This window comes from Pungitius pungitius, chromosome 3, assembly GCF_949316345.1.
Source record: "Pungitius pungitius chromosome 3, fPunPun2.1, whole genome shotgun sequence".
Taxonomy (NCBI): Eukaryota; Metazoa; Chordata; class Actinopteri; order Perciformes; family Gasterosteidae; genus Pungitius; species Pungitius pungitius.
The window spans coordinates 21,266,169-21,292,047 of NC_084902.1; the positions used below are offsets into that span (position 1 = coordinate 21,266,169).

At 41.0% G+C, this 25,879-nt stretch overlaps 2 protein-coding genes across 3 annotated transcripts; one reads left to right on the forward strand and one right to left on the reverse strand.

The window, feature by feature from the left end:
• On the reverse strand, positions 1–16,169 carry LOC119209704 (vascular endothelial zinc finger 1-like). Of its 2 annotated transcripts, XM_037459245.2 has the most exons (7): positions 16,016–16,169; positions 9,987–10,735; positions 8,795–8,864; positions 6,594–6,762; positions 5,034–5,075; positions 4,379–4,444; positions 1–4,199 (listed from the first exon to the last, which is right to left on the reverse strand). In XM_037459245.2, the coding sequence occupies exons 1-7, from the start codon at positions 16,046–16,048 to the stop codon at positions 3,838–3,840; spliced, it is 1,491 nt and encodes a 496-aa protein (XP_037315142.1). In that variant the 5' UTR covers positions 16,049–16,169; the 3' UTR covers positions 1–3,837. The 2 variants fall into 2 exon arrangements, with proteins under 2 accessions (XP_037315142.1, XP_037315302.1); XM_037459405.2 differs by lacking the exon at positions 4,379–4,444 and having other exon boundaries at positions 16,016–16,167.
• A 6,197-nt stretch (positions 16,170–22,366) lies between these two features.
• On the forward strand, positions 22,367–25,108 carry LOC134126995 (uncharacterized). The gene is made up of 2 exons (XM_062561314.1): positions 22,367–22,754; positions 22,884–25,108. Exon 2 carries the CDS (start codon positions 23,731–23,733, stop codon positions 25,018–25,020), a length of 1,290 nt encoding a protein of 429 aa, XP_062417298.1. The 5' UTR covers positions 22,367–22,754; positions 22,884–23,730; the 3' UTR covers positions 25,021–25,108.
• The last annotated feature ends 771 nt before the right edge of the window (positions 25,109–25,879 follow it).

The window sequence follows — 25,879 nt, forward strand, 5'->3', positions numbered from 1 at the left end:
TCACATTTTCCAAGTTTAATAGTTAAAGAATCGGGAAAAACACTAAAATGTTTTCGGCGTCACGTAGAGGTTTGGCACAAAATCCCCCACAATTTACTCCAATAAACAAAGTCACAGAGGCACTTTAATCATTAGCAGGCGCTGTGAGCAAGTGAAGACACCGAAGAATCTGAAGATGAGAATCATCAATAAAGACTTCAGCCACAATCTCAGCCTCTCAGAACACAGCAACTATAGCCAGAAAAAAGCTATTGAAAGCAGAAAGGAGCACATCTCTCCTGATAGAAGGGAGTCTCTTGAGGGCTGGGGAGTGAGTCCAGAGATTCAGATGATGGATGATCGCCTTTCCTCTTTGACTCGGCATGAACGGCCAAAAATCAAGCTTTATCGTATTCTTTAATTTAGACAAACCCCCCAAAAAGGCACATAAAACATTGCGCATATCTTTACAGTTATTCTCAATGGACATACATTAAAAAAAAAAAAAACATTTTTAGGAATGTTTTACCTTTCTGCTAATCAGAAAGCCTAGCCTTCTTATATACAAAAATTACCATTGTTAATGTTCTAATACAAAAAGATTTATAAAAAGATTATTTTTTTCTTGTGTCCTAACTAACTTGTTCTCAGAACTACATAGTTTGTACAAAGATATACATTCATTCGCCTTCACATCTGCCAATTTCATCATGCAAACTTCATATAAAACAAAAATAATCTTCCAAATCATTATTTGGCCAAATAATGTTTTTCACATTGGCTTGCAGTCAAATATAAAAAATAAATGAAACCAAAAGGTTAAATGTCTATACAACCCTGACCGAAATGAAAAACCTAAATTCAGGTAAATGGTTGTTCCTGAAGTACTATTGAAGGCTTTCCTTACAAACTCTCCCATCGGCACATCTAGCGGAGGAAGTGTCAACATGTGGAAAAGGCTTGCAAAAATATTTCAGGCAGTTGTTTACGGCAACCAGAGAAGGACAAATGACATCACACACTTCCTTTCATCCTATATTTCTTTAGTGTTTCGTATTCATAAAAAATGTCACTAGCCTTCTAATAATGGTTTTTGAACTCAAACCTACACTTATTCATCCACATGTAACATTGAAAAAAAAAAATGAGGATGAGAAACGTATCAAATTCCAAGGTCATAATGCTACTACATGCAAACATTTCCCTAGGTGGACAGTGTTGGCATGTGTACAGTGAAACTATGGGGCCAAACATCTGGGTTAGCTAAATGGAGTGTTAAAACACGCACCAATCATTGACCCCTCCCATTAAATCAAAATGACCCTCTAAGTACCGCTCTTCTGTAGTGTTTACACCCTACAGGGAACCTCGGCTTGTCATCGCATATTTCCAACTAAACTGTAGGAAACATATCCAAAAGCTAATAACAATACAAGCAAGAGCCATGGTGCTCTGCTTGGTGACATCACAAGGACTCTAAGGATCGACAGCGCTCAGAATTCTCTGCCCCGGTGACACTACAAAAAACACTCAGTTCATGTCAGTGAAAAAGTTCAGCAACAGAACCCATTGTGTGTTTTTGGATAACAGTGCTATGGTGCGTCATGCTGTAGCTACTTGAATATTTGTTGTTAGGATCATCACCATCTATGAGTTTTGTGAATGACTTAAAGCAACACTTTAAACAAGACTTATTTGTCCTCTCTCGATGGATGGACAGCCACATTAGTGGTGATATAGTTATGATATTGTTAGCCCATGGTAAAGATGTTCCCTCTCCCACAGGTAAAAGGAAGTAAAATAGTGTTTTGATATTTGCAGTGTGTGAATAAATGAACATGCGTTATAAGACTAAGCTCAGTAAACTTCTTGAGTAGGCCTGACAGTTGATGGGGTTCCTATACTGGTCAAAAATAAACAATACAACAGGTTCACTTGGAGACTCATTTAGTAGATTCTAGCCACCGGGTAGTTCTCTTGACCTCTACATTTAGAACGTGCTCAGTTATCTAAATTTCCGATTATTTGACCTTTGATAATACTGCAATTTTAACAGCAAATGGCAAGGGACAGACTTCAGTAATAGACATTTCCTTTTAGCTGTATCTTCAACTGTCATGAGATATATATAAAACAAACAACCTTGTGTAGAGCATCCAGCAGTGTTGACTGACTGGTATTCAGCAATTTTATAACATAAACGTTGGGAGCGGATAAAGCACATGATAAACTCACTCCCTCCTGATGGCAGCTTGGTGTTTTGCCATTAAACTTTAAAATACATAAACTATTAAACACTGATAAGTCCACTAAAATGACAGAACAAAAAAACAGGAAGCATCTAAAAATAACTGACAATACAATTCAATTCAAGGAGCGGTTTTAACAATGCCTAAAGCTCTAGTGAGGTCTCACATATTACCTAGTCAGATGTCCAATATAAGAAATCTTCAAAAAGGCCAACTCAGTCTTTCAGCAGCTAAAGAGAGAGAATTCTGGAGTAGAGCTCAACTCAACTATCCCTCAAGAAAGGGCGGGGGCAAGGAATAAATAAAAAACAGACAATGCAGCAGCTGGTGTTGTGTTAACTGCCTAATAATTTTACACTCAAATGGAAGGGAGTACTCTTTTGTTTACCACTAGTAATGACAACAATTTGACATTGTATACATTTCACATAATACAAATAGGAAAATTATTATTGCTATAATGTTATGGGTATTGTTTTTAGATTCTGATAAAAAATGGTCATTGAACAGAATCTTTACTCAGGGTTTCAGAAAAGAGAATTGAAGTGTCATGATGGTCTAAATGCCATTAAAAGGTTTACCCCTTATGTGTTAAAATATAGCAGGGGAAAACACAATATTTAGAAAATCTTTGGCATAAATTATTATGTACACTGAATATCTGCACAAAATTACGTTAATCTGAGCGGGATAATTCTCCACATTAAATAAGTAATCTGGACCACAGGGCCATTTGCTGGCTATATTTCTGTGCTTTCAACTATATTGTTTCTCAGTTGGTTGAGACCATTGTTCTCCTGATGACTGGAGTTCCACGCTTGGATCATGCATTGACCTGATAAACACTGAAATGTGTCCAACCAGTTAACTGCTTATACTTGAAAGGGACATGGTCCTCAGAAAACCAACCAATAGGAATGAGAAGGACTTGACCAACGCAAAAAAACTACGGCAGTGAGGAAGTACGGTCAAGTGACCGGCCCAAAAAATAACTAGATACTGGTCAGAAAGATTGCTTCACTGTTTATACTGAGGGATCTCTCCATTGAGGGATCTCTCCATTTTGGTATATTAGGCAAGTGTGGGCAATGTCGAATATGGTTATGAGCAGGACTGCTTTATAGTCAAATTTAATTCACAGAATTTCTGCATCAATGTGATGAAGTACCTTGATTTGCCTAGTAATACATTTGCAGGGTTAGCTAAGAACTGAGGTCCCATGTGGTATCAATAAAACCTTTCTAAAAATATGCTATAACAAAATATCTAAAAGTAGATTAAAACTCATCCTATGATGGACAGGTTGGCTACTACTTGCCGATGAGTGACTAAGCACTCAAAACTATTATGTTTCATTCATTACGAATATTTGAAATATTTTTTTTTCTCCTATAAATACAAACAAAAATAAAAATGTACAATTGCAGTAATCACTCCTGCAAATAACAATCATAGGTTACCATCTATGGATTACTAGATTACTTTAGTTATTAGCATTTCAATTATAACATACAAATAACGTACTGTCAAATGGCAGTTATAAGACCTCAGCGGCTCTATTATTAGGCAGTTAAAACACTATCGGCTCCTACATGGACTAATAGAAGCTCTACCAAGGAGGGGAGGAAGGCAGAACTTGGGATAGAAAAGACATGCTATCCATGGACCTCATGGCGATGTTGAGTGGCCCGGTGATATTCATGGACATGGGAGAAGTGATGGCCACCGGGTGGGCGATATTCATGTGTGCAGTCGTCGGGATATTGACCAGGTTCACCGGGCCTGTGATAGTGACCGGGTGCTGAAGGTTGACCTGTGACGTGATGTTGACAGTACTGGTGCCGATGTTCATCTGAGCAGCAATGGTGACGGGATTGCTGCTGATGCCGCTGCGGTTCAAGGCCGAGGTTATTGCTGCCGTGTTGGAGACCGGCGTTGTCGCAGTCGAGTTGTTGTGCACACTGTTGGCATCTGTTTGAAAAAAGAAAAGAAAAAGACATAAGAGTTCGAGCTGGTCAACCTCGAGGAAATATACTACCCCTCTGAAAACAGGGAAAGTCAACCAGTTTCTTGGATGTATAGCTGGGTCACTGAAAAGGTCAATACACCATTAATGCATCAACTGTGGTAATATTGTTGAAGAAACCTACCTTTGTGAGAGTTGTCAATTAGGACCTGGAAGGAGTTATTTAAAATCTCTCCTACCGTCAACTCACCTGAGGGGTAAATTCAAAAAGCAGGATCAATAGACTAACCAGCTAACTGCCCAGGAGTTTGACATTTGAAACAGTAACATATTATGAAGGACAACTTAGGCTTTGTGTATGCTGAAGGCTAGATACACACTACACTGTAGGACTGCCCGTTTGACCGTCCCAGCTGAGTTCAGGGCCAATACATTATAGGGTCATGAATAATGTGCCTCACCTAAGCTGTGAGGCGGCGAGCTCACAGATCAAGTTAAGACCCGATCTTAACTGGGACATCATTATTAGAAGAATTGGTCATTTTGAAGAGTAGGTAAATAAAAAAAGCCGGTCAAAGTCAGGACAGAAATGGCAGTATGGTAATGCAAGATGTACCTCTGATGAAACGGTCAGGTAGTATGCATCTAGCAGAAGTGTTAAGACCCAGTATGCGGTCCATTTAAATTTTCTACTGATCCTGCTTCATGAAATTTAACCTTATATTGACAAAACAAGAACCCTAATTACAACAGTCCTTAGAGAAAAGAAAAACTGGCCACTTTTTTGCAGAGTCTAAAATTCAGTACTTGGGGGTTTATATTACTATCTAGTGGATTACCTTTTCGTGGCCCTGAGTGGTTCCACTGCCAGTCACTTATGCCTATTCAGAAATACACACACATATTGGGTTACAAGAGCACAGGGCAGCAGGGCCATCATGTGGTAGTCAGCTGTAAAATGTGGCATGGGCAAGGTCTTTCACATCCATACCATTAAGATTCTACACCACCAGGTAATACCACAGCCCAGACACTACTTGTACAATAGAAAAAGCCCAATGTAGGCATAGAAAATAGATTGTAAAAACTCAACAGCAATTTAGGTTATTTGACCGCAAAAAATCCAAGTTTAAGTGGCAAACCACATTTTGTTACTATGATCTACAGTGTTTCCACCTCTCTGCGTACTGGTCAGAGTGTGCTCACCTTTTTAGGGGCAGAACTCCGCTGAGCGCGATATTGGGGTTATATAACATTATGTAGATAAGATAAATAGCATAAGGCTATTTAGTTGTAATAAAAGAACAAGCTATAGACCTGAAAAAAGGCAACCTTAAATGACTTCAGTTATGATCTGGCGCTATATAGAAAATAAAATCATACAAAATGAACCGGACTTTCTGGTGGTGGGGCGACTTGGCGAGGCAAGACCCCCTAGTGGTAGTAGTAGCACAAATGCTGGTTATTTGCATAACATACAAATGACATTTTTCTTGAAATATTTGCTTTGATTAAGCATTTTATGGGGCATTATTAGATTAATTATTATAAGCATCTTAGAACCAATGTCAAATTCAGAAGCCATTTATTTCCACTGCATGTTTGGTGATAAACCGGTCAAAGTTACTGTTGAATTTCTTATTTAACAAATATCTAATATATAAAAAATCAAATTAAAGACATCATAATAAGGCAAGAACCATGGCCTAATGCTGGTTCATACTTTCTGGAGCTTGAATGCACTGCAACGTGGACGAACCCTTTATACATTAGCTCTTAGTGACATTATAGGCCAGTCACAGGGATTACACTAAGCAGCAAGTATGGGTGAAGTGAACGATTTATAGTTAGCATTTAAAAAAAACAACATTAGCTCTTCATTGGCCAATTGAAATGGATATGTTGTTTGTCTGGTGCTGACATAGATGAACCGGTTTGTTTTTTGGCCAATTACAGGAATGTGTTTGATATAATTATTGCTCATTTGTGGCGGTTTCCTGAAGTCAAATTTTAGTCCAAATCTCAGATTAGCAAAGTTAAGATTTAAGAAAGTTGGACAGCTTGTGCTGTCGTCATTTCCCTTCTTTGTTTGAACAGGGTCACCGAAATCTGAACCGCTTAAACCACTTAAAAGAACCCTTTTATCCAACAGCTGTACAGTATATGAAAGATCTGCTGCTCTTAGAACTTAAGGCAGAACTAGTGTTTCATTATTTCAATATTCCCTTGAGCTCTCTTTTTGAGAAGACTGCAGTTCCATTACACAAACTGCAAACAAAAGAAGCTTCCAAAAACTAACAGCCATTGAGGCAGTACCTGCAAACTCAATAGGAGTGAAAAAGGTGACAAGGAACAGATTAATGTGGCCAAAGCATTCAGGAGCTTTACGAGATGCCTACCTTTATTGTTACATGGGTTGCTGAAGCTGGCCTGGCCATGCGTCTTGAGGTGACTTGTGATGTAAGCGGCGCTTAGCATCTTGCCACAGATGTTGCAGGTCACTTTCCCTTCGTGCCTGATCATGTGGGATCGCAGACGGTCTTTGGTAGCGAAGGCAGAGGTACAAGCCTAGGACAGAAACCACATTTCCCCCCCCCCCCTCACATCACACGTGGAGCCCAACCATGTGACTAGAACGCTTTCATCAACAGACGTATGAAAGAACCTTGCTTGCACACTCAAGTCATATGTATTAATATTTTCTGACAGACAAAAGCAAAGACAGCAAAATTCTAAAGTGACTGTTTTTGTTCAGACCTGCTAATTAATAAGGGATGAAAAGGCTGAGCCGCTAAATTACGTCATATTTGCATAATTAGGGTACTCGCTATGAATAATTTTTTCATAATATTTGAAGAATAGGGGGTGCTGCAATTGTTTGAAAATCTGCCCTTTTTACCTGTTTTTGTCCTATTTTCATGATTTCTTACAGTTGTAAAAGACCAATCTTGTCCCAGGGTTTAAACACGATTCTTTTCAAATTTGCGCAGTGGGATCTTGACACCTTGGGCATTTTGCCAGAAGAAATATTACTATGTGTGTAGGGAGCAATTAAAAAAAATACCATTTGAAAGATTTTGAGGGAAGTTGGGTCATGTACGGTATTTTGAGAGGCTTTAACTTTTGAATGGTACATCAGAATGTCCTGGTTATGGAAGTAAATCTGTGTCTTCCTTAGTGTCCCGGATGTTGGTGTCTCACGGCTGAATTTTTTGGGCTGAATATTGTAACCATGATTTTTTTTGCGGCTGAATATTTTAACAGTGTTTTCTTTTAGGTTGAATTTTTTGCAGTATTTCAATGTTGAAAAACATTCAGATACATTATTTCAATGCATAAATATTCAGTGCTAGAAATTCAATCACCTTTTTATTTCAACACCTGATGACACAGATTTACTTCCATACCTGGTTATCACCAAGTAACACCCTGGGGATGTGTACTATAAATCTGAAATGTAATTATCATGTAACTATCGATAGTGTCCTTTTAAATCTAATCTGAAATTGACCAGGAGTCTCGTCGAAGATTTTTAAGGAAACTGGCTCATGTATGGTATTCTGAGAGGCTTTAATTTTGGACTGGTACATCAGAATGTCTTGTTATTGAGCAATTCATTTTCAGTCTGGACCCCTAAACTTGTGGGTATTCCTTCTTCTCTGACTGCAGCTGGGACTTTTGTGCAAGCCGCGAGGCTCCTGTGTGACTGACTCACCAACTGCAGAATGATACGTGCTTTCATGCCAGACACCAGAAAAGTCTCCAATAACACTAGTAGAAGTTGCTTGATTTGTCATTAGTCGCTTTTAAAAGAAAACACTGATTTGGAGTGAAAGGATGAAAAGTTGGAGGGGAAATGAAGACGCTGTTGGGATGTAACGTCACATCAAAGATGTTTTATTGCGAAGATCACGACATCACTGTTTCTCCTTGTCTCACTGCAATCTCAGAAAATGCTGGCTGGCCAGTTGACCCCGCCCCCCACTTTTTGGATCTACACGATACACATGAATAACCTATTTTTTAAATTTCTGTTACTGTAAACATTAATGCGCATCACTAACTTTGTTTCTTCCACGGAGTATTTGTAGTATTTGTACTTTCTCGCCTTACAGGTTTCAATGGATCATGGTTCTATGTGGACCAGTGTTTCCCCTACCATTATTAGCTCACGGCAGTTCAAAACTGACATGAATATGTTGCATATATGTCCATGTGGCGCTCGCAGCAGCAGGGAAGAGAGCACCAAAGTGACTACTACTACATTTGCAGGTCTGTTTGCCCTTCAAACGGCCATGTTCAACATAAGTAATCAGTAATTTATGATCAGCTAAAAATTCTGGACCAACTTGGCCACGGCAGGACATTGGCATTGTATGGACAATTCTGACGTGCAAGCATGAAGAGTGTGTTTTGTAAACTGTAATGCATTGTAAAGGTGAACACCTAAGAGATCTCCGACTGAGTAGGCAGTCGGAGATCTCTAAAGGCCAGATGGGATCACTCATGTTGATCATCATGTATTAATAATGACACAAATCTAAAGCGGGACCACACATGGCTGCTTTCTGCAGGGAGGATTCGGAGCAATGACTCTTACCGTTACTTGGCACTTAAATGGCCTCTCTGAGGAATGGACATGCTTGACATGACAGCTTAGGTGATCCGGTCTGCAGGATAAGGTGGAGACAAAGAAAACGTTGAAAATCCTTTACCCGTAGAATAATTTCATTGACATAAGAGATTAGGGAAATCTTCGGTTTCGTCATAATGTTGAGACAATCCGCCAATCTTCTGATCTATCAACTCTCAGAATACAGCTGGTAGCTTTAATTAATCTTTTCAATACATTGTTTTTGAACAACGTTAACAGGAAGGGATGTTTAAAGACTAGACGCTAAACTGCACTTATATTGACAGTGCTTAACAGATTAATATAAAACGGTATGCCATGGTGGAAAACAGCTAGGGAAAACGCCATCTATTATTTCAAAATCAGCCCTAATGTCCACAGCCATTTCCCGGCTCAGGACAAATCTAAGAAGAAATACACATGTTGTCACCCTGTAATCAGACCCCTTTAGACCACAACTGGGGAACCATAACATTACTTATTAGCAGTTAAACAGCAATCAGTTAAACAGTCAACAGGTAGGTGTGTGTGTATATATATATATATAAATATAATCAAATAAAATGAAAAATACTCAAGAGGGCAGCTTGTCATTTAAAAGGAGAACAGCAGCCCATCTTCAGTTGAGAATTGATTATTGAGAATAGGATTAGGATGTCTTTACATATGAAATAGAAGGAAATGTTTCTAGAGCGGCAACAGTAATGTTTATTTTTAAAGTTATTATCTAAAAGAAGTGGAGTCTGTTAACGAACAGAGCCAATTCTATGGCTAACAAGAGAATTCTTTCCAGGTAGTGTGTCAATATTGCTGCCCTTAGTAAAACCTTCAAAAGTTCTCAAAAACCAACAATCTCGTCCATCGTCAAAAAACGCAAAACACTAGAGCGCCGTTTAGCTTTCAGAGACAATATCTTGTCTGGCCCTTCATGTTCACACTCTGCTCATGCAAGTACCAACTCTCAGGCCACTTCCAGTAACAAGTAGAGTTGTCATAGCCATCTTTACTTTGACTTTATTGTGGTCGTTGCTCTGATGTTTGCTGGCTCACAGGTGGAGGCTGAAACGTGATAATGAATTTAAAAAGTACTAATGCCAGAACCATGCCACTGCATGCCAACCCAGTTACTGCAGTCAGAAAAAATGAGAAGCACACATACCTGGAGAAGCCCTTCCCACAGACAGAGCAGATGTAAGGCTTGTGAACTCCCCCGTCGTGGGAGCGGACGTGGTATGTCATGCGATCCTTTCTCTTAAACCTCTGATGGCAGATGGGACACTCAAAGGGCTTCTCGTCGGAGTGCGACAGCTTGTGGCGGTTGAGGTGGTACACGTCTCTAAAAGCCTTCCCACACATGTCGCACCCATGGTTCTTCTTCACTGGCTTGGGGTTTTTTTTGGGGATGCTGTGCTGCTGGTGTTGGTGTTGGTGCTGCATTGGGGTCATAATGCTGGTGGACGTCGACGTGGTGGCTGTAGTCAGGATACCAGCTACAGTAGTAATGTATGAAGGGTTTCCACTATTCTCACGTGGTACAGTGGATATGAGCGGCACCATGGTAGGGGACGACTGTGTCTTCTTAGGCCTTGACACCATTTTAATCCCAGTGTGGCAGGACTCGTGCCGCCGGAGGTGGTAGCTGTCTCGGAAGGCTTTATTGCAGTAGCCACAAATAAAGGGTGTCTTTGACTTTGGCTCCTTCTTGACAGCAACTGGAGGTCCCCCACCACCACCAGTCCCACTAGCCACATTGTCTTTAAGAAGCTCTGCAGCGCTGACTGGGGGTTTCTGGTCCAGGGAAATGGGCAGCACTGGTTTCTGATCAGGCGGTTCAGTCCCAGAACTGAGCAATGGCAAGAGGCCGTTCCCGGTTACTTGGTGCTGGTGATGCAGAGCCTCACTGGCCTGCTGTAAAAAGAAAGGCAGATGTACATTTAGTTAATTACACATCGTAAATCCACATATAAGAGACAAGCACAAATTGAGTGGGAAAGTTGGACTGTTTCTACTTTTAAGTGTTAAAAAACAGGCCTGTCAAATTTAACGCGTTATTCTATCAGATTAATGCGTTTTCCCTACCATTATAGCAGCAGGGCGCACTCCCCTTACTGAAATTATCCCCTGCCCCCCTGAAAAAGTGTGGAATAAAAAAAAAAGTTTGAATTTTTTTTTCATTGCCGTCCGCTACAACACGTGTGTGCATATGTCGATACGTCTGTATATGCTCACACACGTACCAGCGGACAGACGTACATTTCTGTCTCTACATGGTCGCGTTTACAACTCTCCTTTGCGCTCGGTATCGCTCGCGCACAGAGACTTCCACCAACCGGTAGAGAGCGGCGAAAAATATAACCCATGACAAGCAAACAAATATATGTGCGTTTTTAAACGCTCCCCCGGTGAGGACTACGGGAAAAGTTGCTCTTCTGCTACAACTCGGCGAGCCTCTCCAGCTCCGAGTTCAAGTGCAGAAACAAACAGAGTGCTGACCCCCCTTCTCCAACAAGGAGCTAGCGGTCAGTCACCCCACGTCCAGGACTCTGAAGCGAGCTGGAAAGATTGTTGCCGACCCCCCCTCCGGTAGGAGGCTGAGGTCCATCAGGACTAAGACCTCGCGCCACACTAACAGTTTCTTCCCGTCGACAGTCGGGCTCATCAACAGAGCCCGGGTCCCCACTGACTTGACTCTTCACACTCTACATGTAAATGCACATGTCACTTTCTGTTGGCTGGTGCACTTTATTTTAATTTTTTACTTAACTAACCCATAGCATATATTTCATTATATTTTATATTTCTATCTTATTCCTGCACTACGTTGTTTGTGGTCCATTGTCGTAGTGTCTGCTGTCATCCACCAAGTCAAATTCCATGCATGTCTGACATATTATGGCAATAAACGTTTCGTGATTCCTGATTTCAAGGCACTTGGTCATCTTAACCAGTGTTTAAATTGAAATACATTACCAGATCATTGTAGTGAAAGTTACATTTTTAATATCATTATGACGGATTAAAGGGTTGGAAATCATGTTTTTTTAAAGGCTGTTTATTTTATAAAAAATAAATAAATAGATTGATTAATCGATTATAATAAATAGTAATCCCCCCCCCCCACGTTGCACCCCAAGGTTGTAAATCACGGGGAAACACCGAAATGCATTAACAGGTTTTGTTGCCACTTTTCTTTTTTTTTAGATTAGATTCAACTTTATTGCCATTACACATGTACCAGAGCAACGAAATGCAGTTTGGCATACAACCAGAAGTGCAACATAAAGTATAATAAATAACAGTACATACAGATAAAAAATAGAGTGCTATACAGAAGGTGGCTTATGGCCTGACCTGGTAATAAATTAGGCAAACCGATAGATGAAATTAACAATAAATAATGCAGAGAAATAAACAAACTATCTAGGGTTTTTAAACTGGTGCAAATATTTAGTGCATATTGACTTGACTTCTGCAGAGACAGTACCTCTGTTGGACTTGCCACCTTTTAAAGGAAAGATCAGGTCTATTGTTTTAGACCTGTGAAAAAGGATTGAACACGCACCAGCCTTAACGTGCCTTTAATGAGCAGTGAAATAGCCAGGAGTCATGTGAATAATGAATTTAAGAGTCAGTGTGGAAAAGATTTTTGCTGCAGAATATTCAATAAAAAATCTGGAGATTGGCATTATGGCTTTTTTAGCAGCTAGTTTAATATTGACACCAAAAATCTATTACGAGGACATCTTAAGTCTGCAGCTGCTTGCAGGCATTGTCCAATTTGTCATGGCAGATCCTCAATGGGATGGGACGAACAGAAAGTGGGGGCTTCTATGAATATTTTGGTAGGGGGAAAGAAGAGTTTCACACCAACCAACCACCAACTTTACAACAGGTCAAGCTAGAGATGTGGTGATGAGACAGCCATGTTCTATTATTTTGCCACATTTGGGCCGGGTTAAAGACCTGACCCGTGGCTTTTCAGGTTCAGCCAAGCCTCCCGCTCCGGGTCAGCCAGGAGCAGGCGGGGAATGGGGGGTTTGTGGTGCCCAGTAAACCGAGCACTGCTCCCCCCCCCACTGCGTTCTTATATGAATGACCCACCAAAGCACTGGTGCATTTTGGGGGGGCTGATGCATGTCCAGTCCCCATTTAATGAGGTCGGCCATGCTGTGTTTTAGTGTGTCTGAGAGCTGAGGGCCGTCACAGTGTGTTGATTTGCTTTTATATCTGCCACACTGTAGAAGCACAAAAACATCAGTGCAATTAGCATTTCTCCTACCATGTGTGTATGCAAATTAAAGACAGGCAAACACTCTCTCTCAGCAAGAGCAACTTGCTGTTCCACCACACTGCCCTGATGATTTTGATACAAATCTGTTTTGACGGGTAAGGTCCCGTCCGAGGGTGCGGTGTTACCATGACAGACGGCCATTTAATATAATGCTGCTTTATCTGCAACTCACTTTTTGAGTGATGCCATATTTTACTGCCTTTTAAATGTGTCCATATAAGCCTCAGATAATACAACGTCTTAATTAAAAACTCAATTTGATTTGTTTTTCAGTAAGTAAACAAAACTGAATTTTGGAATAGGGCACAGGTTTGGATGTAAACTGGGCCTTCCACAGAGTATCACAGCAGGACAGGAACTCAAACCACCAAAAACATTTCAATGCTTAGCATTTTTTTTTTTTTTACAATCAGTGTTTTATTTTGGCAGCTATTTTAAATTTAGTCTTTGTCTTTTAGACCAAAATGCTTTAGTTTTAGTTACATTTAGTCATTTTAATCCGTTTTAGTCGACGAAAACTAATTACATTTTAGTCACAATTAATGGTCATATTAAACTCCTTTTCTTTTCTTCCCTTCTTCTCAGGCCCAGGGCCCCCCTGTGTTGTGTCAGTACAGTACAGTACTTAGGTTGTCCATTAGATATCCCTTCTAGGATATGTCTATAGCAGGGGTGGGCAAACTTTTTGACTCGTGGGCTACAATGGGTTCTAAAATTTGACAGAGGGGCCTGGAACAAATGGATGAAGCGTTTGTGTGAGCTACTATAAATGGCATGTGAAAAATCATTACATGAAAGGATTTGACTTTTAACAAGTAGCAAAGCATTTATTTGCAAGGATATTTAACAAATTTGTAACAAACGCACAATGGCCGAGACGGTTTAACACCGTCTTCTCGAGATTTGGCGTGTGACCTGGTTAAAGTGCGCGTGTCTCGAAACGTTGTCTACCGTCCCCAGAAAACGGAGCAGCCAGGTCCGCATTAACAACTCTGCTGGCCGCCCAGCCCCGAGCTGTTAAACGGGTCTTCATCTCCACGCACATTGGTCTCTGGAGTTCCGCGGCTTTAGCCCGCTAACAGTTAGCTAAACTGAGACAGCTGAGCTAAACCAAGGAAGCGCACACTCACACTCACCGAAGCGTAAAATAGTCGTCGCGGTCCGTATCGGTGCACAAGAACCACCGCTGCCCCCAGTGACCGAGCGTTCTGGGTCCGTGGATGATGTCATCATGACACGTTAATAACCGCCGTACGGGGTCCGTATGCTGCCAATGTCTGTTAGGTGCATGTGAATTTAAAAAAAAAGTATCGTGACGTCGTCACCACCAACATTTTATTCTCATCCCATCAACAAAAGTTAGAAGTTGGAATGGTTTTTTTTCGGTAGCTTTTCATCTCGTCATAGTCATGGGAAAAAGGTTGTTAACGAATATTTTTCGTCAACGAAATTAACACTGGTTACAATGCTGCCTCATTTCATGCTTCATAAAGTGAAACCTGGTAATAAACCTCTGAATAATCTGTGTCTTTTTAAAAAGCAACTACAGGTACACTGGCCATGTCTGCTGTTAAATGATCACAAACATTAACCACTACCAACAGCCCTGCTTTAGCAGTGGAGCAAAGTAGCAACCTACACATATGGTTAGCATTGTTAGAAACACATATACCATGGCAACTGAAGCATCCTTATGTCAAGCATTGGGAATGTTGATGGGTTGTAAACCAGTGTCATACTCTCTGACTAAATATTATGAAGTGCCAAAAAAAAGGATTAAATTAAATAACGCCTTTGTCAAAAACTGCAAATCAAAATTGCAAATACCTTTCCCAGTCAGTTGGTGATAGATAATCTTGTTTTAAACAAAAGCAATTTGCTTAAGAACATACATGCACACAACCATAGTAGCATCCATTTACTCTCCAAATACAGAAATATACTTAGTTTAAATTGAACTAGATACTTCGCAGCTATTCGTTTTTTGAAAGCCTGCACTCCTTGAATACTTTATACAGCGTTTCATTACTATCACACCAATCTTAAAATTAAAATATATAAATACAACATCTAATTACGTTGGTGTGGAAGATGTTAGTTTGCAACAAACGAGGGACTTCCCACGATTAAGACAAGATGCACATCCCATATCAGAAATCAAGAGGATATAATACATTTTTAAGTTCAAATTGTGGCTGACATAAAGAAGTTGGTGGTGACTCAATGATGACTTAAGCATTAAAGCTATTGCGTGGCCACAAGTTAGCACTTCATTGTGGTGCTTAGTCGCTAGTGTCCGCGTGCTAGAAACGCTCCGGTTCTGGTGAGCAGACTGGTGGAACGCTACTTCAACGGTTAAAATTGAACGCCATTAAAAGGCCTACAGGTGCCTTACTTCATCTTCAGAATTCAATTTGGGACTCACAATAGGTTACTGCCTTTCGAGCAACGATTGCACTAATGCAGACTAGAAGAGCAATGCCCAAGTTAGCCATTTAGCGTAGCAAACCGCAATGCAACAACAGTAGCTCGCGTTAGCTAAATTTGCTAACGCGCGCGCACAACCAGACACAAGAATGTTCACATACATTTTCACCCAAGAGACAAACATCGCAGTATGCTGTGATATGCAATTGAGAACCTTTAACCGAAACCACCGATGCCTCGGATATTCTCAGTGAATATGATACAGTCGATGGTCTTGGTTCTGATAAAGCTTGTTAGCAGTTTCCTACAGCAACCCACATACCACACCGACGCTAGCTAACAGGCGAACACCTTTGTTATCCTCGGCTACATTTCAAACGCTTGACTGTAAAATATCTCCCAAAAACATGTACGGCATTTCGAAAACGTGCGTGCAACTTCTGAGATTACTATCATATCGTGCTACTTACTTGGAATAAAAACGTACTCCAGCTTGGTTCCATTGCAACACGTATGCTAACATCTGCAGGAAACCTACAGGGGCTCTACAACAAAGCAGCTAAACATGGCAGCTACAACTTCCTGTAACCCCCAGGGCTGAACCTTGTCCACGGCACATCCCCTGGACGTCTCGACGTTAACGTCAGTGCAGTTTCCAATTCCATTATCAACCACTTTGTAGAGACACACATATTAGACAAAAATGACGGTTTCACAATAATTAACGTAATGCAATGCAGATTAACTTAATGATTGACGTAAACATTCGTAATGCGTGAAACTGACATTCATAAACAACTTTTTTAAGAATCGTGTTATTTAATATGGTAAGAGTTATAATAATACTTAATGTTAATTAGGTAAGAATTTTTTAATAGGCTGTCTATTTTGTGGGAAATTAATAAACTAAAATAAATAAAGGTTTCAACTTCTAACAAAAGCAAACTCCTGGTATCCTGTCGAGGAACAGGTGTATAGATAACATAAAGTCATATTAGGTAGCTTACATATTTGTGTATTAAAATAGAAGTTTAAATATTTCTTGAGAAACAAATGATCTTGCCTTAGAGAACATTTTCACTATCCGCCACTGAATAAATTAGTAAATATCAGATTTCCGTTTTTTTGATGTTCCATCTTCCTTACTGTTTCTGAGTAAATGTAGTATTCCAGGCTAAACACATGTGCTGTTCTGTTTTCTTCTATTTTCCTTACATACACCATGCTTCCACCGGATGTCAAACGTTACATCGCAATAACTTGTGTGTAATTCCCTTGGGCAACAGAAATAAGCACATAAAATGCTCCAAATATCCGTCATCAAGCCCCCAAACGCTCAACAATGTGACAGTTGGACAGAACTGAAAATCTAAGATCTGTTAGGATATCACGACTTCCTGTACGAGCGCTATCGATGCTGCAGACAGGAGTAATTTATTTACAAGAAGATCTTCTCAAGCCATAATGCGGTGAACACCAAACGCCTCAGCACATCATCGACTGTCCCGCAGACTGTCTTGCACACTGTCTCTCAAACTTTCTCTTATACTGTACGTGTTTGTACAGTCTTGCGATGAAGAGAACATCTCGAAAGTCGCTGCATGTAGTACTGCTTGTGTAATTAGTGCTTAATAATCATCTGGCATCTGTTTCAAGTAGGAGGTTTAACAAACTCTGAGTTAAAACTTAAACTCTGAGTTGATTTACCCTGAGATGGGAAACTCTGAGTTTTCGGTTTCAGAACAGCTGTTTAGAGTTGGTTCAATCAACTTGGAGTAGGTTGACTCAGATAAATGGTATATATTATATTGATCATTAAATATATATAATCAGTCATAAAATTAGGCAAAATATCTCAATGGATCAGATCAGAGTTGTTATACAGTCCAACATCTTTTTAAAGCAGATGAAGAGGAGCAGCTGTAGTTCTGAACTTTACTGGATTATTATTATTATTATTATCAAGTTTATTTAGACAGGGACAGATACAAATAACATAGATAAAACTTTAACAGTCATCTGATGTGAGTATCATAGTGTTTTTAGCTAAAGCTAATTTACGACACTTGTCCCTAGTAGGGCTTTTTGATTAAAAAATAAATAAAAATACAGTTTTAACATTAACATTTAAAAAAAAAAAGAGATACAGTGGGAGAAGATAGATGAGTTCTAGAATTATACACAGAGAGGATAGTGTATAGACTAAATATGAGAACAACGTTGTTCCTGAATTAACCACAGTTTGGTGTTTTTTTTAAGGTGGCTAATGTCGGGATACTTTTAAGATGGTCTGGCAGGGAATTCCATAATTTTGCCCCTTTCACTGAAACGGCAGCCTGGGCAAATGTTGTTCTACGGAAATGGATTTTACAATTGCCTTTTGAAGCTGATCGGGTAGATCTAGTACTTTGGTGTCTTGTTATTATTTTGCAGCGTGGTAGTGGAGCAGCATCATTTAAGCATTTGAAAACCAATTCAACCAGATGCTGTGAAATAAAATTAACAAAACTTAAAATCTTATATTTTCTTAGAATTTGACAATGATGGTGCCTTATGCTCTCCTTGTCCAGAACTTTACATGACGGATTGCAATGACAGATGTATATCTAATATATAATCATATTGGATGGAAGAAACAAAAACGTTACTTAGGTGAACGTTTAAATTAGGGCTGTTGTATTACATCACACTGCATTAGCTTTATTTTTTTATGGTTTCATAAAGGAGCACGTTGGGTACAGTAACAACAGTTAAACAGTAAATATTTTACTGAGTAATAACACATAAAACACACACCTGGCGTTTGTCTTCTTGTTACTCAAACATAAAGAGGCTGATAATCAGTGTAGTGGTTATCGTACAGTTAAATGCACAAACATCACTATTAATTAAATTGGTGATGTATTTGAACCTCTTCTGTGTCTCTGCCATTGATCTCTGCATCTTAGATATTAAATACTATGTTATTCACAGAGTATTCGGCCTTTTTGGAGACCCTGAATAGAGTCCTGCATTGGGCTCCAGTAGGGGACTCCATAGTCCTATTGGTAGACTTCAATGCGCACGTGGCCGACACTCGAGTAAAGAGAGGGGCAGAGCTGTCAACTGATCACCATCTGGTAGTGAGCTGGGTCAGAGGATTGGGGAAGGATTGGGGAAGACTCAGGACAGACCTGTTAAACCCAAAAGATTTTTAACTCACACCTCTGACGGAGCTTTGCTCACATTACTGTGGAGGTAGGGGACATTGAACCAGAGTGGTGCATGTTCAAAACTTCCATTGCTGAAGCTGCGGCAGTGAGTTGTGGCCTCAAGGTGGGCCGCAAAGCAGCGAGTGTGGGAGGAGTTTGGGGTAACTATGGAGAAGGACTTTCGGTCGGCACCAAAGTGCTTCTGGAAGACCATCTAGCACCTCAGAAGGGGGAAACAGGGAACCATTCAAGCTGTGTATAGTAAGGATGGGACCCTGTTCACCGCGACTGAGGAGGTTATCGGGCGGTGGAAGGAACACATTGAGGAACTCCTGAATCCAACTACTACGGCGGAGCTGGAGGCGGAGGAGGAATTTTCGTCAATTTTCCTGGTGGAGGTCACTGAGGTAGTCAAACAACTCCGCAGTGGCAAAGCCCCGGGGATTGATGAGAATCACCCAGAGATGCTAAAAGCAATGGGTGTTGGGTGGTTGTCTTGGATGACACGCCTCTTCAACATTGCGTGGAAGTCTGGGACAGTGCCAAAAGAGTGGCAGACTGGGGTGGTGGTACCTCTCTTCAAAAAGGGGGACCAGAGAGTGTGTGCCAATTACAGGGGTATCACACTACTCAGCCTCCCTGGTAAAGTCAAAATCTAACTCTTCTACTTGTGTCTTGGAATACGATTCCGACTAAGCTGCTTAAGGACGTTTTTCCTTTAATTCGCACGTCTTTACTGGAAATTATGAATCTGTCTTTGCTGACAGGACATGTACCACAGTCCTTCAAGGCATCTGTAATTAAACCTCTTCTTAATGTAGCAGTAGGAGTTGGACTAATTACCGGGCGCTTCCTGGGGCAATCACGGCTGTAGGGCCCTGTATAAAAACTGCTAGTTTCCCCCTCCGCCCTCTTTTGCCCGTTGGTGACAGAAGTGCGTCATCCTTTCTGCTGTGCTAAAGGTAGGTTGGCGCCCTGGCTGCCTCCACACTCATTTCATTGTTACTGTGGCACACCCAAAAATGTACCCTTATTGAAGTAAATGTATGGTTCAATTTAATATGTACATTTTGTAATTATTTTAGCATGGGCCGTATGTAGTGACAGGCGAGCAACCATCAGGGGGAACTATTGACACGGGAGCAGTTGCGCACAGGCTGTTTTAGGGCGTGACTCCAGCTTGCTCCGCAGAAACAACCTGCAAGCGTAAATGAATGCCTCCTGTCATTTTTGCTGCTGATGTTTTATCTGTCTAACTATCTAAGGTACGTGCTCATGAAAACGGCCCATGCTAACTATTGGTTAGGACTTGAACATGTTGTGGGTGTTTTGACACATGGTTTTAAGGGTGTAGATGATGATTGTTTAAATAACCAACCTTAGCTACGAGCTTAGCCTTAGCAGGCAAGCTAGCCGCTATTCCACGGTACAACGGGGGCGTGCCCTGAGCGGTGTCTTGCAGGGATACCGCCAATACTGTTTTCTTTTACAGGCAAGATTCCTGTTAGAAGTTGTAGTTAGTAATATTACCAATGTTATTTGCAGAAAGTTGAGAGTGAACCTTGTGTTATGCGAATTAAAGGCAGAAACAACCTGCAAGCGTAAATGAATGCCTCGTGTCATTTTTGCTGCTGATGTTTTATCTGTCTAACAGGGATAATTCATTTTTGTTGCTGTGGGACTATTCCTGGGACCCGTAACATTACCAGCTGCCGTTATTTTACTATGTATTGAACCCTCGTAGATCTCCGGCTGGCGGGCCAGTCTCCTACCGCGCCATTTCAATCACTCTCCAAATAAGCCGAATATTGAGGCAACAATCTAATCCTGTCACAAACCCCTCATTGTGAGTCCTGCTGGTGAGAGGAATTGCAGTGGCTCTGGCCAACACATCTGCTCTTGATCACAATCAACAACAGGATAAAGAGGAGGACCTGACATCCCCGCAGGATTGTTAGGTCACATCTGTGCGTCGATGGAATACCGGCCTATACCGTTTTCTGACCCGACTGTTGCATTTACCTTGTTCCTGACTCCTTTTCGTTCTGCCCACAGGATTACCACCACTCTCTGGTCCAGACCAGCTGGCTGCTTCACTCCTCACCTTATCCATGAATAAATATCTGTTTTTGAAAGCAAGATCCTGTAGCTTCCTAATCAAGTGTCTTATGAACACATTGATAGATCAGAAATTCTATTACTCATTTATTAAAATGTCTGTATCCTTCCAATAGGAGAGGATAATGCCAAATCTGCCACAACCAAGGCTGTCAAACACTTCAACATCTTTAAATATGACAACTGGCCTGAAGACCAAGAGGAGTAAGTGGACCGTGGTGCTGATGACCTTGCATTCCTCTTGGATCACCCCCTGTCCTCACAAGCTAGTGTTACAGGTCTCAGGATGAGAGAGCCTGATGACAGACCTGTGCCTGAGACGAACTGAGAAAAGTAGAAATCAATGACACAAGCAGACGTGTGGCTTCTTCTGTCAGCGTCTCCTCAAGCAATGAGACGCTGCACGCGCAAATACAGGCCCTTTCTCAATATGCATTCTTGTGTGGACTTTTGTTCTCGTGGACTCGTGAAACGTCATCAGTCGCAGCCCGAGTACTGTTCCAATTCTAAAGTCCGCATCTGGCCGAGAACGGTCATAATACCCGGATGTGACTCGCCCCGCCCATTTTACCGGGCATGCATCGGAGCAGGCTCGTCTGTTCTTGTGAGGGCCAAATATCCCAGAATGCATTGCACCTCAGCAACAGGCAGCAATGAACAGAGAAAAATAAACACAACTTTATGTCAAAGTTTATAAATACTACTTTATTTAAGTAACCTAATGTAATTTTATGACTGAAGTTAGTTGTTAAAGCAACTTTTCTGCAGTTGGTTTGTCAACATTCAGCCTTCGTAACAATGTGCTCCGTGGATGATGTGAGGTGTAGTTAACGGACCGTCAGACCTTCCAGCACCGGGCGGTCAGCTCATCTCAGCCTGCAGAAAGCAGCCTGTTTTCGGCGAGTCTTCTGTGAAATGCTCCGCTGGTTTTCACGTCTCCGTAGCGGTTATACATGAGATTTAACTGTACTATAACGAGTCTTCATAAGTTTTAATGTGGTGTCAGAGACCGATGTTGTTCACCGGTAACGTGTTTGAGGACAGAGTTTAGATTCATGACTTCATGGTTAAATGTAACTTTAAGAGTGCAGCTTGTTTATTGTCCATCATTGTGCATTAAAACTAACGATGTTTTAATTAAAGGACAAGAGGGGCCGTAATCGAGACTCTAAATCGGCAGCAGAACTTCAGCTTCAAAGAAACTCTGAAGCTCGGAATTATAATAATAATGAATAAAAAATTCCACATATGAATTATTGTATAGTTCTCTGTAAGACCTTTGATGTGTGGTCAGCAGCTTGCTGTACGAGGACCACTACACAGATTATCAGCCTCTTGATGTTTGAGTAACAAGACAAACGGTAGGTGTGTGTGCATTAAAATATTTTAGTATAATAGTTTATTTTTTATTGCTGTATCCAACCTCCTTCTCCTAAAATGATAAAGCTAATTATTAATGACTGATTATATATATATATATATATATACGTATATATATATATGGTGCTCAATATTATACATACCATTTCTAATTTTAAATGAAAATGAGACAAAAGCTTGTTAATAGTAAAATATTTAAGTCAAAAACTAAATTAAAACGTATTAGCAAGACCAGCTGACGTGGTGACGTCATCAAGTCAGCTGCTGTTCCAATTGCGGAAATGTCCGTTCTCCGTTCTCCCGAACCTGCGAGTCAGGACTCCCGAGTCTGTGGCCGTTTCTCAATACCTAAGACGGCGAGAACGGACTCGCGTTCCCGCGAGAATAGACTCGGGGGATTGTTGACTATTCTGGGAGGCAACTCGATAGGCTTCTCTCATCCGTTTTGCCCATTTCTCTGCATAACCTCTGGGTGAATCCATTTCCTCTTCTGTGGACAGCCCAAATAATAAGTCAACAGGTAGGCGCGGATGACGTCCATACAATAGTAGTGTGGTGAAAACCCTGTGGCTTCATGTTTGGTGCAATTATACGCATGTACAATCTGTGGTAGGTGTTCTTTCCAACTGCTCTTCTCTTTCTCTTCAAGGGTTCTCAGCATCTGAAGCAGGGTTTGATTTAAACGTTCCACTGGATTACCTTGAGGATGGTATGGTGTTGTCCTGGAGTGGCTTACCCCGTTAGTTGTTGGAGAGTTTTGAATAGTTCATTTTCAAACTCTCTGCCATGGTCATGATGAAGCTTAGCTGGGTATCCAAAACGGGGAATAAAGTCGTTGAAAATTCTTTCTGCAGCTGTTCTTCCAGACTTGTTTCTCGTTGGATACGCTTGGGCAAATCTGGTGAAAGGGTCTATTACAACCAAGATATATTCATAACCACCCTTGCTTGTCTCTAAATGCATGTAGTTGATGGAGACCAGTTCCAGTGGTGAAGTGCTGGTGATACTTCCCATTGGTGCTCTGATGTGAACGACTTTTTGATGCAGGGACATCTTCTGGTCATATGAGCCTCAATGTCTCTTTTCATAAACGGCCAATAGAACCTCTCTCTCGCCAAGGTAAGAACTCTGTTGGAGCCAATCTGAATGCGTTCTCACATTGGTCAGTGAGGATTGGACACTACGTCACCAAGTGAAGAAAAGTTGGTTGGACCTGGAACTAGCCGCGAGGTATGAGCAGTTAACACATACGTAAGAAGGAATGAAGCAGAGCTGCCTGCAGTTATTAAAGTGTAAATGGCAAAAGTGACGAGAACACAATGGATGGACATTTGGTTTATCGACATTGACATTTTCCAACGAGGACTTGAAATAAGAGACATTTGGGTTTGCAAGAAAATGAAAGTGTTAATGGTTTGTTTTTATTCTGATGCTCGTTTTCATGATATTGTGAAATATTGCTGTTTTCTGGGTGGTTGACTGGAAAACAAGGTAAAATGGATGAAGATCATCAAGGTACTGAGGTAACAAATGTGGTGTCAGCTGACTTACAAAAGGTTAATGAGGATGAAGCCTCTGTGAAAAAAAGGTCTATAAAATTGACACCAAAAGTACTGCTTTCCAAACTAAGTGGCTTAGAGACACTAAGAAAATCCAAGTTAAGTAAAGCTGCCAATAAAAAACAAACTGTTCAAGGGTTAATGTGTCAGTCTGGTTATGAAGCTGAAATAAAGGGTAGCTTCAGCAAATATCAAGCCTTTATTAAAGACGCAAAAGTTGCACATAACCAACTGCTTGAGTTGCTACCCGCAGATGAAAAGGAAAGGCATGAAACCTGGTTCAAAGCAAAGCTGTTAAGTGTGAACGAATTTTGCCATTGCGTAGAAAATCGTTGTAAGAGTGCAAATAATAGCACTACTGAAACTGTTGCCCTTGAGGATGATATAAAGCCAACGGATAGTGTATCAAATGTTGGTACATCATCATGCACTAAAAGCCGTACCAGTGAAAGATCAAGTCGATCAAGCAAAGCTGCATTGGAAGTTGCACAAGCAAAAGCAAGGAAAGCTACACTCGTAGCACGTGCAGCAGCGTTAAAAAAGAAACATGAATTGGAAAAGGAGGTGGAATCAATACGGAAAAAACTGGAAGAGGTGGAAATGGATGCTGAGATTGAAGCCTCGGATGCAGAATTGGCAGTTCTGCAAACATTTTCAGATCAGGATGGTATGGAGTCGTACTTTGAGAAGCAAAAATCAAAAGAAAGCCCTGACATTTCTGAGGCGAAGTTCGAAAATCTAAGATTGATGAGTAATAAAAGTTTATCTACTGCTAATGTTGCACATGCAGTTGATGACAATTCTACACGACAGATTCTGCAAAGGCAAAATGAAATATCCGAGCTGCTCTTACTACAACAACACAAAGCAAGCCAACTGCCGCCAAGAGAACTACCTGTTTTCGAAGGTGACTCATTGAAGTTCAAAATGTTCATGCAAGCTTTTAAGCATTGTGTGGAGAAGAAAGCTGCATCTAAAGGTGATTGCATGTATTTTTTGGAAAGGTACACCAGGGGGCGTCCTCACGACCTTGTGCAAAGCTGTTTACATATGAGTGCGGAGAGAGGTTTTGAAACAGCTAAAGCTCTCCTACGGGAACACTTCGGCAATGAAACAAAGATTACAGCAGCTTATATGGAAAAGGTTCTCAACTGGCCTGTGGTGAAGCCTGAAGGTGTTTTGTTTCTACAGGATTCAATTCAATTCAATTCATTTTATTTTGTATAGCCCAAAATCGCAAATTACAAATTTGCCTCAGAGGGCTTTACAGTCTGTACACATGCAACATCCTCTGTCCCGAAACCCTCACATCGGCACAGGAAAAACTCCCCAAAATATGAAAAAACCCTTCAATGGGGGAAAAGGGAAGAAACCTTAGGGAGAACGTCAGAGGAGGGATCCCTCTCCCGGGATGGACAGACTGCAATGGATGCCATGTGTACAGAATCAACAATGTAAAAGATGTACAATACACTCAAATCCTCTAACTGAAATTATACAAGTAATTGCAAGTAGCAGAACAGGTGTACGGCAGGACCACTGCAGGGACAACCTCCATCAGATAGAACCACCATCCACAGAGGCTTCTGTGGGGAGGGAGAGCAGAAAGATGTTGGTTTTTGATGACAGTAATATGAATCATATTTAAAGTAATGATGATGGCAGCAGCAGGTGTCAGCAGAGCCATGAGCCAGGAGTCAGAACCGGGGTCCGCACGAAACTATAATCCACGGAGACCTGCTAGGCGAGAAAGCACAAAAAACTCCCGGAAAGAAGCTTAATTAGTGATGTACATTAATAAAACATGGATGATTGTGGGAGGAGAGAGTGAGAGTGTGAGCGTGAGAGAGGGGCTCGGTGTGTCCTAAGAAGTCCCCCGGCAGTCTAAGCCTAGAGCAGCTTAACTAAGGGCTGGTCCAGGCTAACCTGAGCCAGCCCTAACTATAAGCAATATCAAAGAGGAACGTTTTAAGCTTTATCTTAAATGAACTGACCGAGTCTGCCCCTCGGACTGAAAGTGGAAGCTGGTTCCACAAAAGAGGAGCTTGATAACTGAAGGCTCTGGCCCCCATCCTACTTTTTAAAA